Source organism: Xyrauchen texanus, chromosome 8 (genome assembly GCF_025860055.1).
Source record: "Xyrauchen texanus isolate HMW12.3.18 chromosome 8, RBS_HiC_50CHRs, whole genome shotgun sequence".
Taxonomy (NCBI): domain Eukaryota; kingdom Metazoa; phylum Chordata; class Actinopteri; order Cypriniformes; family Catostomidae; genus Xyrauchen; species Xyrauchen texanus.
The window spans coordinates 9,068,767-9,085,810 of NC_068283.1; the positions used below are offsets into that span (position 1 = coordinate 9,068,767).

At 37.2% G+C, this 17,044-nt stretch overlaps 1 protein-coding gene across 4 annotated transcripts in view; it reads right to left on the bottom strand.

Annotated features, from left to right (window-relative positions):
* The window catches only part of LOC127647655 (TOM1-like protein 2), a 38,959-nt gene extending 24,346 nt beyond the window's left edge, over positions 1-14,613 (bottom strand). Inside the window, exons 1-2 of one of the 4 annotated variants that reach the window (XM_052132049.1) lie at positions 14,062-14,613; positions 3,166-3,250 (exon numbers count right to left, since the gene is read on the bottom strand). In XM_052132049.1, coding sequence (XP_051988009.1) covers positions 3,166-3,250; positions 14,062-14,113 — 137 coding nt within the window. In that variant the 5' untranslated portion in view covers positions 14,114-14,613. The remainder of the gene's footprint in view (positions 1-3,165; positions 3,251-14,061) is intronic. The other 3 variants (XM_052132048.1, XM_052132050.1, XM_052132052.1) reach the window with 3 other exon arrangements.
* Between the last annotated feature and the right edge of the window lie 2,431 nt (positions 14,614-17,044).

Consider the following 17,044-nt stretch of genomic DNA (forward strand, 5'->3'; position numbering starts at 1 on the left):
ATTCTCTCATCATTTACTCAGCCTCATGCCATCCCTGAACACAAATGAAGATTTTAAGAAAAATGTAAATGAATGGTGACCAGAACTTTGAAGCTCCAAAAAGCACATAAAGTCTGCATTAGATTAATCCATATATTACTCTAGTGGTATAATCCATGTCTTCAGAAGTGATATGATAGATGTGGATGAGAAACAGATCAATATTGAAGTCCTTCTTTTCTATAAATCTCCACATTTGACCAGCCCCAACCAGCAGGTGGCAATATGCATTAAGAATGCAAATTGCCATAAACGGAGGAAGAATGTGAAAGTGAAAGTGGAGATTTATAGTAAAATAGGACTTAAAAGAATTATGCGTTTCTCAACCATACCTATCATATCACTTCTGAAGACATGGAATTCACCACTGGATGTCCTGGAAATCCATATGGATTACTTTTATGCTGTCTGTATGTGCTTTTGGAGCTTCAAAGTTTTAGTCACCATTCACTTGCATTGTATGGACCTAAAGAGTTGAAATATTCTTCTAAAAATCTTCTGAGAAATGTTCTGCACAAGATAGAATGTCATGTGGAGGAGGGGGTGCGGGGGCGTGGCCGGGCTGTAACGATGGACGCCAAGTGCTGAATCAGCCCAATCAGCGGAAGAGGGATAAAGAGGAGCCAGGTACGGCAGTTCGAGAGAGAGAGAGATGTACACGGCCACACTGTCTGTGTGTTTTATGTTATGTTTAAGTTCAGTTATGTAATTAAATTTATGTTGACTGTTCTGCCGGTTCCTGCCTCTTCCTTGCCCATCTTTACCTGTTACACACTCGTGGACCATTAATATTAATAAAAGAACAGCAAAAAGAAAACAAGAAAGCTATTCACTCCTCTTGGCTGGGTAACTTCAGCAACTTTACTGTAAATGTATATAATGTGTGCAGTGAAGACCAGTTATTTAATGTTTTTTTTTTATGCTGCTCTTTTTCTGCTTCTTCCATATAAGAAAATGAATGGACACTGAGGCTAACATAATCTTCAATTGTATTCCATGTAAAAAAGAAAGTCATTTGGGCTTAGAACAACATGAGGATGAGTAAATAAATAGATCATTTTCCTTTTTGGGTGACCTATACCTTTAAGACAGTACAATGACAGAACATATTGTTTGTCGATCCCTCAAAGCCTCATTTTCATTTGTGTTTTATTGCGTACTTGAAGGTTTAAGAGAGAAGAGGAACTATACAGTAGTAATAGCCTCTTGCCTAATAGGAAGTTAGGACGATATGACAGAAGTGAAACATAGAAACTGCAGGGACAAAAGGCAGCTGGCTATTTCTACATTAAATAGCAAACTTAAATGTCACATTACATCAATATTTCAGTGGAATCAGGAAAGCCCTTTATGTGGTTACAAAAACCCAATAAAACTCCAAATGTAGGCTTAGTGGGGCGTTTATGCAAATGACTGGATACGTCATTAAAAACAGGAAATAAGGTTCAAATTCTTGTAAACTCCCACAACTTTAAATACAGCAGGGACATTTCAGCCCAAACAAAGCAGAACACAACAGCAGTGTTCTCACAAGCAGAACAGAGACAAGCCTGTAGTGCCAGTTTGGTGTGTGTGTGTGTGTGTGTGTGTGTGTGTGTGTGTGTGTGTGTGTGTGTGTGTGTGTGTGTGTGTGTGTGTGTGTGAAAAAGAAAGGAAAAAATAATACAAATAAAAAAAAAGGGTAATGTGAAAGGGCATTTCCAAATGTATTAATAGGATGGTTGTTTCCTCTAAGAGTCGTACATCACTGGAAAAGTTTAATACCTTCTGTTGGTCGCACTAATTGACTGTTGCATTACAAATGTGATGTGGTCACAAACTGGTGACGTGTTGGACCTCATTTAATTCTGTTATTAGTGCCATTTACGTACTTGTGTTCGAATCACCAAAAGTGGATGTTAAACGAATAGTTCACCCAAAAATAAAAACATTCTGTCATCGTTTACTCACCTTCATGTTGTTCCAAACCCAGAAAAATACAAATCCGCCCCCAAACTCCGCCCACACATAACCACCCAAAAAAATGACGTGGACGCCGTGCTAATCCACCACCGCGTACACATCATCTATCCATCATACGCCCCTTGTTCAGACAAGTAAATCATATGGCATGCCACAATTAACTTCACAATTATTGTTGCACAGTTAGACATAAATACAATGCCCCACCAAAGCAGATCTACCACCAAGACTTGTGTATTGCTGCTGCTCAAAGAGCCATGAGCAAAGAGTGTTTGCTATAAGTATGCCTTGTCCTGTTTGGCCAGAATGCATAACGCTAATGATCTAAGCCTCGATGTGTTTCTGGGCCTGCTTGGCCAAAAGGCTTAAATGGCTATTGACCTGATTCATAAAGCGTATCTGGAATAGAAAAGCCCAGGGCTTATTAAACTAGTGACTTAGCCTAACTATGTGTGGAATTATTTAAACTAATGACCTAAGATAGCGATGTGTGACTTGGCTAAGGCCTTACCTTGATAAAGATGTGTTTCTCTGTGTCATGGCAGACCTTACTGTACAAGCTGACCTTACTTCGCACCTCCTGAGCAAATAGCATTTTCAAAGAAAAAAACTTTAATAGCATGCTGCAGAGAACCAGCTTACTTGCAAACTGAGCAAATTTAAATGTTAGGTAAAGAGAGAGTACGCAAGTTGACTGGCTGCACGGTTACACGTCAAAGGACCTATCATGGGAGCCAACTCATGCGAGCGAGCTGATTGGCTGACAGATAACAAGCTCAAAGAACCTATAAGAACACAAATAAGATTTAATAACTATGGCAAAGGGGAAGATTATTTATTACACTACAAAAATATCAGTCCTTTCTAGAGGTCGATCTGATATATTGGTTTCACCGATATATTGGCACAGATAATTGCTATTTCGAACTATTGGTTACCTATAAAAATCTATGCTAATAATTTTTTTCGCTATTATTCCTATTTGTTGTTCAGTAGATTTAATCTTTTATTTTTATGGTGTTTTTTCATAATTTTTGGAGCTGAAAAGCCCTAGTCCCCAATCACTTCCATTGTATGGAAAGAAACTGCATGAGGGTTGTTTTGAGTCATCAGCAGATGATGTGTGTGAGTGAGTGAGTGTGTATGTTTATGATGGTCTCTCACCCTTCCTCGGTCTCATTAATGATATCACAGATCTCCATGTTGAGCATCCAGTCTTCATTCTGCAGGGAGCCATCTGTGGCTTTTTCTGTGAGAAACAAATCACACCCAAATCAGCAGGCCGTCTCATTTACGGACACATAAACAAACTCACTCAAGACTAAGCAAAGGAAAAAGCATTTAATCCTGTGGTAACAAACTCAATATTGAATTCCAGTCACATGACCAGTGTCTCGAATCCAGTGATGGAGATGAGATTTCAGTACTGCAGCTTGCCAAGCATAACTTAACGTAACATAACTTAAAGCAGCGTGAATAACTTAAAAGAGTTACTTTACATTCAAGCTACTCTTTTAGTAGTGAGATAGTTAGCTACATTGCAAGTTACTAACAAAAATTATTATTATTACGTTTCTCTGTAGGCTAATAATTGACTCTGTCAATCGTGACATTCTGTGGTCAAATATATTTGAATAATGACCGCTAAACTGTACATTTGACTGCTGTCCCAAGAAACCAACATAGCTGTGCTAGTATGTCTCTTATATCATTCCACTCTCTCTTTCTTCTCACATAATAAACACTGTGTCCAAACCAGACACAACAAGGTAAGATTCCAGAAACATGCAATGTTTCTTTCCACACTGGACGCAACACTGCAGAAATAGAAACTAAGCAATCGACAGAGTGTCCTCGGTTGTAAATATTACCAATAACCAACTTTTCCAAAATGGGAATTTTAAAGACATTATTTCAAGGGGAAAATGCTACATGAAATCAGTAATCAGCAGATTTCTAAATCAATGTTGCCTCCCAGGTCCACAAGAGGGCATAACAAATAAATATAAACCCGCCTGTTAATATAAGTACATTACATTTTTCACTAATGTGCATACAATTACAAAATCAAACATTTCAACCAGTTCAGATTCTTCAATCTTAAGTAAAACAGGAACATGAGAAAAGAAACGACAGTTCTGTCAAGGTTCATCGATCCATGTGTTCATTCCGTCATCTGTTGGTGTGTTTATAGGTGTGTGGGTGTGTGTGTGTAGTGCTCGTTTGTTGCTTAGCACCAGCTGATTACTCCACTGCCGTCAGCTGCTACTAATCACTACAGCTTGTTAGCTACCTTTATCTAGCTGGTAATTGTCATGCATGGTGTCGGTTCGTTATTCATGTTTGTGCTTTGTTACCCAGTCTTGTGTCCTAGTTCCTTACGGGTGCAACCCGATTTCCCCTTTACCTCCAGTCTACTGAGGACTCCTCTAGGAGTTTGGTTCCTGACGCTGACCTGTGTTCGCTCTATATTCCAGCCTGCTTACCTTTTCTCGAGAGTGTCACTTCTAGAGCGCCCGCCTGCTCGCGGCCGTTGTAGTATTTCCCTGTGCTGTCAGTCCTTAATAAACTGTTCACTTGCACTTGGATTTGTGACTCATCATTGTGACAAGTTCTATGTGATCTTCCATACTAATTGAAAATGCATTGCATTTGCCAAGTCTAATCCACACTGGAGCAACGTTTTTTCTCCATAAAAATGGAGACTTTCGAAAAAGCTCTCATCACTCTCAATTCTGGTGGAGGACAACTCAGTTGAAGTGTGGATGAAAGGTGCAAACTAGGGCTGCAACTAACGATTATTTTGATAATAGATTCATTTTCGATTATTTCTCGGATTAATCGGATAAATAAGCAAAATTTTATTTCCTATATTTTATTCAAATGTATTTATTGGGGGCCTAGGTAGCTAAGCGAGTAAAGATGCTAACTACCACCCCTGGAGTCACGAGTTCGAATCCAGGTTGTGCTTAGTGACTCCAGACAGGTCTCCTAAGCAACCAAATTGGCACGGTTGCTAGGTTGGGTAGAGTCACATGCGGTAACCTCCTCGTGGTCGCTATAATGTGGTTTTCGCTCTCTGTGGGGCGTGTGGTGAGTTGTGCGTGGATGCCGTGGAGAATGGCGTGAAGCCACCACATGTGCTTTGTCTCCGCAGAAACATGCTCAACAAGCCACGTTATAAGATGTGCGGATTTATGGTCTCAGACGCGGAGGCAACTGAGATTCATCCTCCGCCACCCGGATTGAGTCGAGTCACTACACCACCACGAGGACCTAGAGCGCATTGGGAATTCCAAATTGGGGAGAAAAAGGGAAATAATAAAAAGAAAAATATTTAAAAATATCTAAAAATCCTTTAAAAAAAAGATGCATTGACCTAAGCAGCATATCAGATATTTATACTTGCTTTTGGAGAATAGATCTTGAATATAAGTATATTTTGTCTTTACTGAACTCGCAGAAGTATAAAAAATACACCTTTATACAAAATACACATACTGTATATTAAAGATACATTCTCTTAAAGCAAGTCTAAATATCTTATATGTTGCTTCTCATGTAAATGTATCTTGTTTTAAGGATTTTGAGATATGTTTAAATGGAACAAAAGACAAAAACACATGATAACAAAAGGATTTTTTTACTGAATTAAACTTAATAATATTTTCCCTATATTTCTGTGAATGTCCTTTAGAGGTATTTTTAAAGGATGATTTAGTCTTTTTTTTGTTAGTAAGCACGTTTAATACAACATTTAAGCTGAATAATCGTTTAAGAGCTAGCGATTAATCGTTGCAGTAATTGCCAAATAGTAGTTCAAATAATCGTTAGATTATTCGATTATCAAAATAATTGTTAGTTGCAGCCCTAATGTCAAATTTGATGAATATTCAAAAATAATAAAAAAAATAGCCAAAGTAAAAACTCAGGAAAGTCCCAAAACTGCTAGAGATGTCTCATGAAATTAAATCAGTGATTAGAACAGGTTCTCTGAAATACGAATGAACCAACTCGCTAAAATGACCACACCTTCTTGACAAAAAAAAATAGCTTGTTACTGGAAAAGCAACAATTTTGAAATTTTGAAAACAAGTGACTACTGAAAAATGTTAGTTACTCCCCAACACTCCTCAATGCAAACCTGAATTATTGTAAGAGAAGATCTGTTTTACTGCCGCCCATCTGTAAGGGAGGTTTGAACTGAACTCACCAGGCCAGGATAATTACTCAATTGTCATATGTCTCTTTCCTCATGGCTTGCACAACAGTACAGCACAGATAAGGTTACATGTCCGACTGCATGTGTTGTTCTCATTGAAAGTATTGTAGAAGTCAAAAACTAGATTTCACACAGTTAAGGAACATTGAGATATAAAAGTAATACTTTAAGCACAATTCACAAGTATGAGCTTGATTGTTTTGTTTACAATGTGATGGTTTTATTAAGAGTGTGATGAAATGAACTGCAAAATATAGTTATGCGTCACAATCTTTTCAAAATCAGGGTGATGTAACTTGGGTGTGATTCTCATAAACAAGAGCTTGCAGCTAATATGTGCTTTTACGTGAGGAACCAACTTTTGAGGCCATTTTTTGGGCAAACAGCTATAGAATGAACCGACTAAACAACATAGTACAAAACAAAAGTAAACTTCATCATCTGACACATACAATCCCAGATATGTGACAGTAACATCGGCCGAGTCATTTTTATGATTTGCATTTGGATTAATAGGAAGGATAACCACCACATATCCGTGCATTGGTCTCCATTATAGTTAACACGACAACCATATTTAAAGTACAAACCAGACTGCTCTCTCCACCCACAAAGCCTAAGGACATTGTCAAGCTGATGTAGAACTTATGACATTTGTTCAAATAATCCTGAAACGTTCCAAAATGTACGTGTAGACTCGAAGATACAGATTATGCCAAAGCGCCTCATAAAACTGGGCCAAAACTCCCATCAATCCGCTATGCTGGACATCAGCTTGGCAGTGCCAGTGGACTTTCACTCAACAAACTGGCCAGTGTCTGGAACATAATGACACTTTCATGGCTAGGTGTGGCCTCTTCCTGTAGTCTGCTGAGCCGCAGCAAATGCTCCATGCCTTAGTCACACTCTTCCATCAAATTCACACATCTGACGCGGCTGAGCGAAGACCGCTGCTACTATCTGCTCGCTCACCAATCACTGGAGAAGAAACAGTGCCTATATCATCTCGGTTGTTCCTCTGCTGTCCTGTCCTGGGACATGCTTGTTTCAACTGTGCGGTGGCTGTGAGAGGTCTAGGCTAGTTAATAATGCATGGGGTGAAAAAGTTGTGGTCCCACTGCGAGAATGTTTACAGGCAAGATGCAAAGTGCCTGACCACAACAAACACAACTTGAATCCTTCTGCTGTGTTCAAAAATGACCGGCCCACTAAGATTGTTTATAAATCTCTCATATTGCATATATTATCACAAGATATTGCATCTTTTTATCAACTTCTTTATAAATCATTATGACAGGTTTGGTACTCCTTTTTTGAACATATTTAAAAGTATAAGTTTTTATTAGTGCTGGGAAATTTAACGCCTTAATTTCTGCAAATAATAGTTTTTGTTTAACGCTTTCAGGTTGTTCCTGGCAGGCTACTCAGGATTAATGGCTCCATATGGTTAGGAATAGAGTAGGGGCGAGTTCAGGGCACCTGCTGGATCTGGATCAAACACCTTTGTACAATTTTAAAGCTTAGAATCTGGACTTTACAATGCATATAGCTGATCCTACCAATTCATAAATTCTTAGACTATTGGCATCGACCAAATGCCATGTCAGCTCGGCCAATTAACAGAACTGTGTCAGTTCCAAAATCTACATTGGCAGCATGTCCTATTCTCAAATTCTTTGTGAATTCTGAGTAAATATTGTGTGAAATAATTGTAAAATAATGTAAAAACTAATTGTAAAAATAGTACTCGTAATGCTTGCTTTTGCAAATATCACTAAAACGTATGGACGGAACAGTGTACACATTTGCATGTCCAATCAAAGTTAGTTAGCACTGAGTTTGCAGATTAGCATGTCAGTATTAGGTTTGGGGACTTGACTAGCAACTTCCAATGGGCTAATCTCTTGAACAAGATTTGTGAGTGGAAGACAGAAGGCTAGAGAGAAAACAAACAAGTGCTAATGATTAAGAAGTGCGAGAATCAAAAATGTTACGATTTTACGTCTAGAAAATATAATATAGGGCCTACATGGGAAAAAAAGAGAGAAAAAGTGTGAAAAAATGGGCAAGTTTCTCATACAGGTGGCTCGTTGTAGATGTGGACACGCTTGGCTGGGAACAACAGCCCGCAGCAGATGACTCTTGAGTGCTCGGGCCAGCTGCTCCAGCACTGTGAGCAAGAGGGCTAGTCTGGATCACGTGAATTCAGGCAATCAGCCGGCCGTACCATCCTCTGCCAAATGCCACATTGCCATTCAGTCACACACATCTGACGAATCAAGAAAACCACAGCCCAAACCTTGGGGTTTTTCCAGCATTAAATATTTGCTTCTGTGGTAACCGAAGCAAATGTAAGATCCAATTTATTCCTCCTAAGATAATTGTGACTTCACCTTGTGTTCTGCTTTTATAACAGAACCACAAACCATCATCTTTTTTGCATTAGCCTACTTTGCAATGCATTTGCATTCCCTCAAAATAGCTTTATTCATCCCTTATTTTTAGTAAAATCATCGTAACCATTCAATTTTACTATGGTTTTAAGACAGTAACTAGTCATAATTCATTTTTATGACCATAATTTCAGTTTTCCTGTATTATTACTATGGTTTTACCATGTATATCATGGTTAAACTATGGTATTTGTAAATGAAACCATGATACATTTTGTTTTTATGGTTTTACTACAAACACCATAGATGAACTATAGTTGCTGTAGTAAAACCATGGTAAATTGTGTGGTTAGTATGGTATTACTACAAAAACCATAGTTTAACGATAGTTACTGAATTAAAACCGTTAGTACATTTTTGTAAGGGATGGATAAAGGTATCGCATGGGAACCCAAAATAATAGCAAGCAACACAAAACAATTCTGGGGGAACAGGAACTATTGCGAGGAAATGCACAACTATTTCAGAAAGAAAAAAATCCCTCCCTGTGCTCTTAGGCTTTAACAATGTGTGTTTAGGAGTAGCACACTTACTATTTCATTAGAAGCACAGTCCCAACATATATAAAAAAAGTGTTAAAGGGATAGTTCACCCAAAAATGAACATTTTCTCATCATTTACTCACCCTCATAACATCCAAGATGTGTATCATGTTCTTTCTTCTGCAGAATACAAATTACTTTTTTAAGAATATCTCAGCTCTTTTGGTCCATACAAGTTCCAAAAATCACATAAAGACCAGTGGTTTAATCAATGTCTTCAAAGGCGATATGATAGGTGCGAGTGAGAATCAAATCAATATTTAAGTCCTTTATTACTATAAATCTGTAACCAAACAGTAGGTATCTGAAAGTTAAAGTCCCTTCCACACCAGAATGTGGAAGTGAAAGTAAAAGTGTAGATTTACTATTTAAAAAATACCTAAATATTGATCCGTTTCTCACCCATCATATTGCATAAAGAAAGTCATACACATTTGGTATGGCATGAGGGTGAGTAAATGATGAGAGAATTTTCATTTTTGGGTGAACTATTCCTTAGTTAGTTTGACTTCCCATACCACTTTGTAGTATAAAATAGGAATACCAATATATCGGTTTTACCGATTAATCAGTGCCAATAGTTGCTTTTTGAAACTTTTGGTTATTGTCAAAAGTCTATGCCGATAGTTGAAGATGTATGCTCCGGTGGACCAGTTTCAACCCTGAACAAAGTCCACTTCAGTCTGGGAGGAGGAGACATAACACTTAAACCATTAGCCTTAAATCTCCCTCAGGACAAACACAATAACCTTGTCGCCACATTACCAAAGAAACCTTATAGAACATAGCCTTTGTGCTGTGACTCCCTTTAGTTGGTAGCTACAGATTGACAACAAGATGTAAAAGAAAACTTGATGAGTTGAATCAGGTATGTTTGATTAAGGAGACATCCAAAATATGTAGTGTTGGGGGGTCTCCAGGTCAGGACAAAGCCAATCTAAAATCACATTATCTACATCTGTTCGTCTGACGAGGCAAAAACAAAAACGGTACAATTTCAGTCGGGTCTAAAGCCTTCACATGACATTTTAAAACAACAAAGAGCGTTATTGGTTTAGTCTGCCTGAAATCGAAATTGAAGAGCATGTAAATGTACTAGGTACGATACATCGCGGTTAAAAATGTGACAATACGCATTGTGGAGATTTTACAATATTTTAAGTATTTTACAAGCATCTGTATCCATAAACACAATGTCCTACGCCTATGTAACGAAGGCATACACATGGAAATCGCTTCAATGCACACAAGGAGCTCTATAATGCGATTACTAGCTGAATCTGCAAGAATTTAAAGTTAAACCATGTAAGCAAATGTAATACAGGGAGTGGGAGATAGAAGTGGCTTTTTAGCCGTGAGGAATCTGGTGTCCATCTGATGCGCGAGATCAAGAAATCTGCTCTGACAGTGCGAGAGAAAATGAAACTTTACAGAGGTTTAATGAGAGTGCCATATTAATCTTCTACATCTAATGCTGAAAATGTATAATAACGCTTTGCCAAATGTCTTGTCATGATTTGATTTCTTCAGTACATTTCAGTAGGGCTTTAAGTAGGGACGTAATTAACTGGATGACCATGCATTTCCATTAAATGTGTATTTTTGAAAAGAATATTTAGATGCATTGGTTGAGAACTATGTTTAGAATTAGAAAAATACAGCTTTAATTTAAAATATTTTAAATGTATGTAATCAGCGACAGTGTGTCACGATTCACTGTTGTCTGTCCTGTGTTTTGCCTCTGTCATCTGTTCCCCATGGACTACGCTTCCCATAATTCCCTGCCCTCATCATCTGTAACGAATAGGAAGGAATTTCAGGAAAAAGAGTTTAATGAACAGAAATAAACAAGTACAAAATAACAGGTAAACACAGGAACAAATAAAACATCCATGATGGGAAACATAAAAAGGAGAAAACATCCACGACGGGCACGGGCAAAACACAGTAGGGCAAAACACATTCAGGTACAACAACTGACAAAGAACAAGCAACCAACAGGGCATATATACAAAAAGACTAATGAGTAAATGAAACACAGGTGAGGACAATAGAGGACAGCTGGCAGTAATGAGGGCAGGGAATTATGGGAAGTGTAGTCCATGGGGAACAGATGACAGATGCAAAACACAGGGCAGACAACAGTGAATCGTGACAGTGTGTAAGCAGCATATGTATGTAACATTATTTCATATTTTCAGCAAAGCTAATTATTAGCTAATATTTTCATTTAGTGTCACCATTTCCCTGTTCTAGGCATAGCCCCAGTACATCTCTGCTGGATCATATAGCACTTTTAACAACAGTGCTAAATTTAAAATGTTTTGACCGGTAGTGTATTTATTTCAGATATAGTATATTTTATGGCACAGGAAGTGAAAGAGGAACAGTGAAGCATGTGCTGTTTATATACAGTTGAAGTCAGAAATTTACATACACTTAAGTTGAAGTCATTAAAGCTCATTTTTAATCACTCCACAGATTTAATATTAGCAAATTATAGTTTTTAGTGTTAGTCTTTTAGGACATCTACTTTGTGCATGACACAAGTAATTTTTCCAACAACAGTTTACAGACAGATTATTTAACTTTTAATTGATATATCGACATAACCTGAAAGGCTGCTCAGCAAGGAAGAAGCCACTACTCCAAAACCGACATAAAAGCCGGACTACAGTTTGCAAGTGCTCATGGGGACAAATATCTCAAATATCAGAGAAATGTCCTCTGGTTTGATGAAACAAAAATTGAACTGTTGGCCATAAATCATATGGATTATTTTAATTCTGACTTGTGTGATTTTTGGAGCTTCACAATTTTGACTCCCATTCACTTGCAATGTATGGACCAAATGAGCTGAGAAAATCTTCTAAACATCTTCATTTGTGTTCTGCAGAAGACAGAAAGTCACACATCTGGGATGGCATGAGGGTGAGTAAATGATGAGGGAATTTCCATTTTTGGGTGAACTATTCCTTTAAGGTGTTTTTGGTGATCCGATCAGCGGTCAGCACTAAACACAGGTCTAAAGTTTTATGATCGGGTCACAAAAACGGATTTGTGGTGTAAACAGTAATCCGTCCTGAACAGCAGCAAAGCACCACCCAAAACACAAAACTTACGTGACCCATTTTAAATCAATTTTTTTACCTTAAAGTGCTATGTAGACAGCCCATTATTCTAACCACCACTGGGGGTGAAAAACAGCTAAAACAATGTATCATGTGCCAACAGTTACGTGTCATGTAGTGGTGGTGATTTTAGTTCATTTCAAATGTAACTGCAAATGTACGAGTGTAATGTAGCAAGCTGGTAGGTAGCTGTGCAGTGTGTAAACCTCACTCCCCTAGCCTCAAGAGGCACACTAGCGACAGACGCTAGAGGCTGTATCCTTTAGCCTCCTCGTTAGCATGCTCCACTCCCATGCCAGAAACCCCGGTTCAAATCCCGCTCAGAGTGGGTTGAGCAGGACCGGTAAAACACAGTTAACGTGTAACTGTTAAACTGTTTAAACGTGTCTTAGTGCATTTCACCCGTTTCTCTCCTTGTTGAATGCGACTGACTCACATGCCCAACTGAACAAACTACATGCCTCCTCACGTTCAATTGTTCAGCAGATCCTCATTCCCGAATGAGATGACTGAGTGAGTTAGCTCAATTGTTTTCTTTTGTTACTTTAATGGTCAATATACTGTATGGCAGTCACAGCAGCAATGTCAATTGCAAATCATTCAACACAATCCAGCCTCTAATTCCATTATGAGAGACACACACACACACATACACACAAAACAGCTTTCAAATACCAATAAGCTACCATTTCTGCAAATAACTGCTCACAACACTGCTCAAGTAAAACAAGGGAAACCCCAGACCAGGTGGGGTTAAAGATGCCACTTGTGCACCAGTCTGCACACCCTGCAACGTCAACAAAGAAGAGTTATTGAATGTCAGATGACTGGATCCTATACCAGCAGCTTTATATATGATGACTGCAACTGATTTCAGGACCAGACATGTCAGCACAAACTGGTTTAACATATGCTCTTCCTCTATCAGTGAATGTAATTGTAACTATTGCAGACATGGACATTATCTTTTAGCTTGTTTGTGTGTTAACATAATTTTAAGTTAAAATTGTTATGTAGGCCTATGTATGTTTATAGTGAGGATATGCAAGAATACAATAAATGCTTGAATGTAGGGCATGTCAAACCACACTACTCTGCTGTCACTGCTTGACATGTCAAATCAACTAACCACCTATTGATCAACTATATCCCACAATTAAAAACTGCAAAACAGACAACATAATGAAACTAATCGCTTATAAAACCTATAAGCACCTAATAACAGGACGTATGTGAATTACACTGATCTAATCACAGCACAGCGATAAGCGTTATGATTCAAAGTAATCAAAATGAGATAAACACACAGTGAGAGGCCATATCTCCAAGCAGACTTAGTTAACATTTAACTAGTTACATTTTATGATGATGAAACTTAATCTTACAGATGGTCTTCTCCATCTATTTAGTCATATTCAAACTGTTGCTCTCTGAAGATTACTGGTGGGTCAGTTAGGAATTACCCAATCATAAAAACACATGATTTGAGTTGCCTTGCAATCTCTAAACCAATATTAGAGGACGCTGGCTAGCACATCATTTCATTTAGCTAACATTGTTGACCGTTCACGCGCCTCCAGGATGCTGCCGGTTATTAGACACATTTAGTGCCCGAAAAGGGTATGACGAACAAATTTGATCCGTACTATTCTTTAAAGTTGTATTATAAGACATGGTATTGAAGAGGAGGCAGTCATCCGCCGTTAACTCACCAATGCACTGGCCAACGGGAGAGCTGTACGGGTTCCCCAACAAGAACTCCATCTTGACGACAACAAAAATCCGTCGAGAGAGAGAGAGAGACTGACAGACAGCGCAATCAAGCCCCGCCCATAGCACTGTGTGATTGGTTAAAACACGACAAAACCTTTCATTGATTGATTAATACCACTGTCAATCACGGAAAATTCTTAAAGATGGAATTCTTCATTTACTCAAATTTCTTAAATGTATTTTGTCCGCTTTAATCTCGTTTAACGTCAGCTCTTGCTAAGAAACAGTGTTGGTGTTCAGCTGGCGAGTCCGTCCTCAGTTATATATTTCCAAGCAGGTCTTTTATTAAATATACGAGATTTTTTATTAAACTAATGATCTCATGATCTCATAATCATTGCAACTGGTGAAGGTCCGCTGTAAAATGTTTTGGCAGCATGATGAACCGAAAGTGGTGGATGAGGAGATGATAGAACAGGAACCTCAAGGGCAGGCTGGAAACATTGCCAGGGCGGAGGGCATCCGGTGTAAGGAGGTGCTTCAGCAGGAGGAAGAACATCACTGAATGATCGTTTCAAACTTCAGCCGTTATCATTGGAAACTGTGTGGTATTGCTTAGTACTTTATTAAGGTCATTGTGAAGTAAGAGAGAACAAACCTAAAATGTTTAGGATGAACACCCACAAATCAAATAGAAAAATACAAGGTTACATGTTTTGCATAAAGAAAATAAATCATGTTTTTCATTCATTCATTAATTCATGTATTTATATTTTTGTGTTTGTTTATTTATTTATTTTCTCATCCATTTATTTGTATATTCATGCATTAATTTACATTATGAATATATTTAATTATTTATGTATGTATACATTCATTCATTTATGTATTTATTAATTAATGAATTCTTTCATTCATACATACATGTATTTATGTATTTATTTACTTATTTGCTAATTTATTTATTTATGTATTCATTAATTCATACATTTATGTAATTATCTGTTTATTTATATATTTATTAATTTATGTATTTAGTCATTCATTCATTTATGTGTTTATTATTTACACATTCATTTATTCATGTATTTATTATTTACTAATTTATTCATTTATTTATGTATTAATTCATTAATTCCTTCATTCATACATACATGTATTTATTTACTCATTTATTTCTTTATGTATTTATTTATTCATTCATTTACTAAATCATGAATTCATTTATTTATGCATGTATTTAGTTAATTACTCATTTATTCATTTATTTATGTGTTTATTCATTCATGTATTTATTTTTTTATTTGATCATTCATTTATTTATTTGCTCATTTAGTCATTCAGTCATTCTTTATTTCATTCATTCATTTCTGTATTTATTTACTCTTTCATTCATTTATTTATTTCTGTATTTATTTAATTATTTATTCATAATTTTGCTTATTTGTTTATTTATTTATTTAGCATTGTGACATTTTCATTGAAAGTTAAGCTCATTTTCCCCTTTAAAATGTCATTATCGTAATGCATCTGGATGTTTTATGGTTGATTTTGTCAAATAATTCTCATTCTGAATGATGATTCTCATTTGATTCTCAATAATGTATTAAAAATCCTCCTATCTGGGAACAATAATTTGTATTATTATTATTATTATATCAACATACTGTGAAGGCATTACAACTAATACTTCCATGATGTATCCTGTAAATACTTAAAAAATATATATTTTATATTTTGCATTACAGATTGAGATTTATTTGCCCTTTATTGCCATGAAAATGATGTTCAAAAACAATGGTATATACAAAAAAATACCAATTTCATTTTCTTCATTCAAACAATAATTTTTTTTATTTTGTGGTGAAATATATCTCTGATTATGTTCTTTTCAGGCTTTGTGAGATTCACCCAATAATAGATCTGTTTTTATGTTACTATATCAACTTTTTAATTATTATACCAAACTAGGAGTGCATTTATCAGGAAAAGAAACTTTTGCAAGGATACAGTCACAGCTCTCATCTGAAGTTTCTGGCATTTTAGGGCTCATGTCTTTCTGCAGACATCCTGAAGTTTTGCCACCTGGGGCATTTCAGCTCTCTAACAAATCTTCAGCTGGATAATAATGTCATCGAGAGGATTGAAGGGTTAGAAAACCTCACAGGGGGAGTTTGTTGTTCTAAATAATCAGCATTGGCACACACATTTTCTATCAGTGCATCCCTACTGGATACCTGCATGTCCTAATATTGTTCCTTAGATTGATTTGGTTCTGTTTTTAAATAATAATAATGAAACTAAATGAATACACACACACACACACACACACACAGTATACACTCACCTAAAGGATTATTAGGAACACCATACTAATACTGTGTTTGACCCCCTTTCGCCTTCAGAACTGCCTTAATTCTACGTGGCATTGATTCAACAAGGTGCTGAAAGCATTCTTTAGAAATGTTGGCCCATATTGATAGGATAGCATCTTGCAGTTGATGGAGATTTGTGGGATGCACATCCAGGGCACGAAGCTCCCGTTCCACCACATCCCAAAGATGCTCTATTGGGTTGAGATCTGGTGACTGTGGGGGCCATTTTAGTACAGTGAACTCATTGTCATGTTCAAGAAACCAATTTGAAATGATTCGAGCTTTGTGACATGGTGCATTATCCTGCTGGAAGTAGCCATCAGAGGATGGGTACATGGTGGCCATAAAGGGATGGACATGGTCAGAAACAATGCTCAGGTAGGCCGTGGCATTTAAACGATGCCCAATTGGCACTAAGCGGCCTAAAGTGTGTCAAGAAAACATCCCCACACCATTACACCACCACCACCAGCCTGCACAGTGGTAACAAGGCATGATGGATCCATGTTCTCATTCTGTTTACACCAAATTCTGACTCTACCATCTGAATGTCTCAACAGAAATCGAGACTCATCAGACCAGGCAACATTTTTCCAGTCTTCAACTG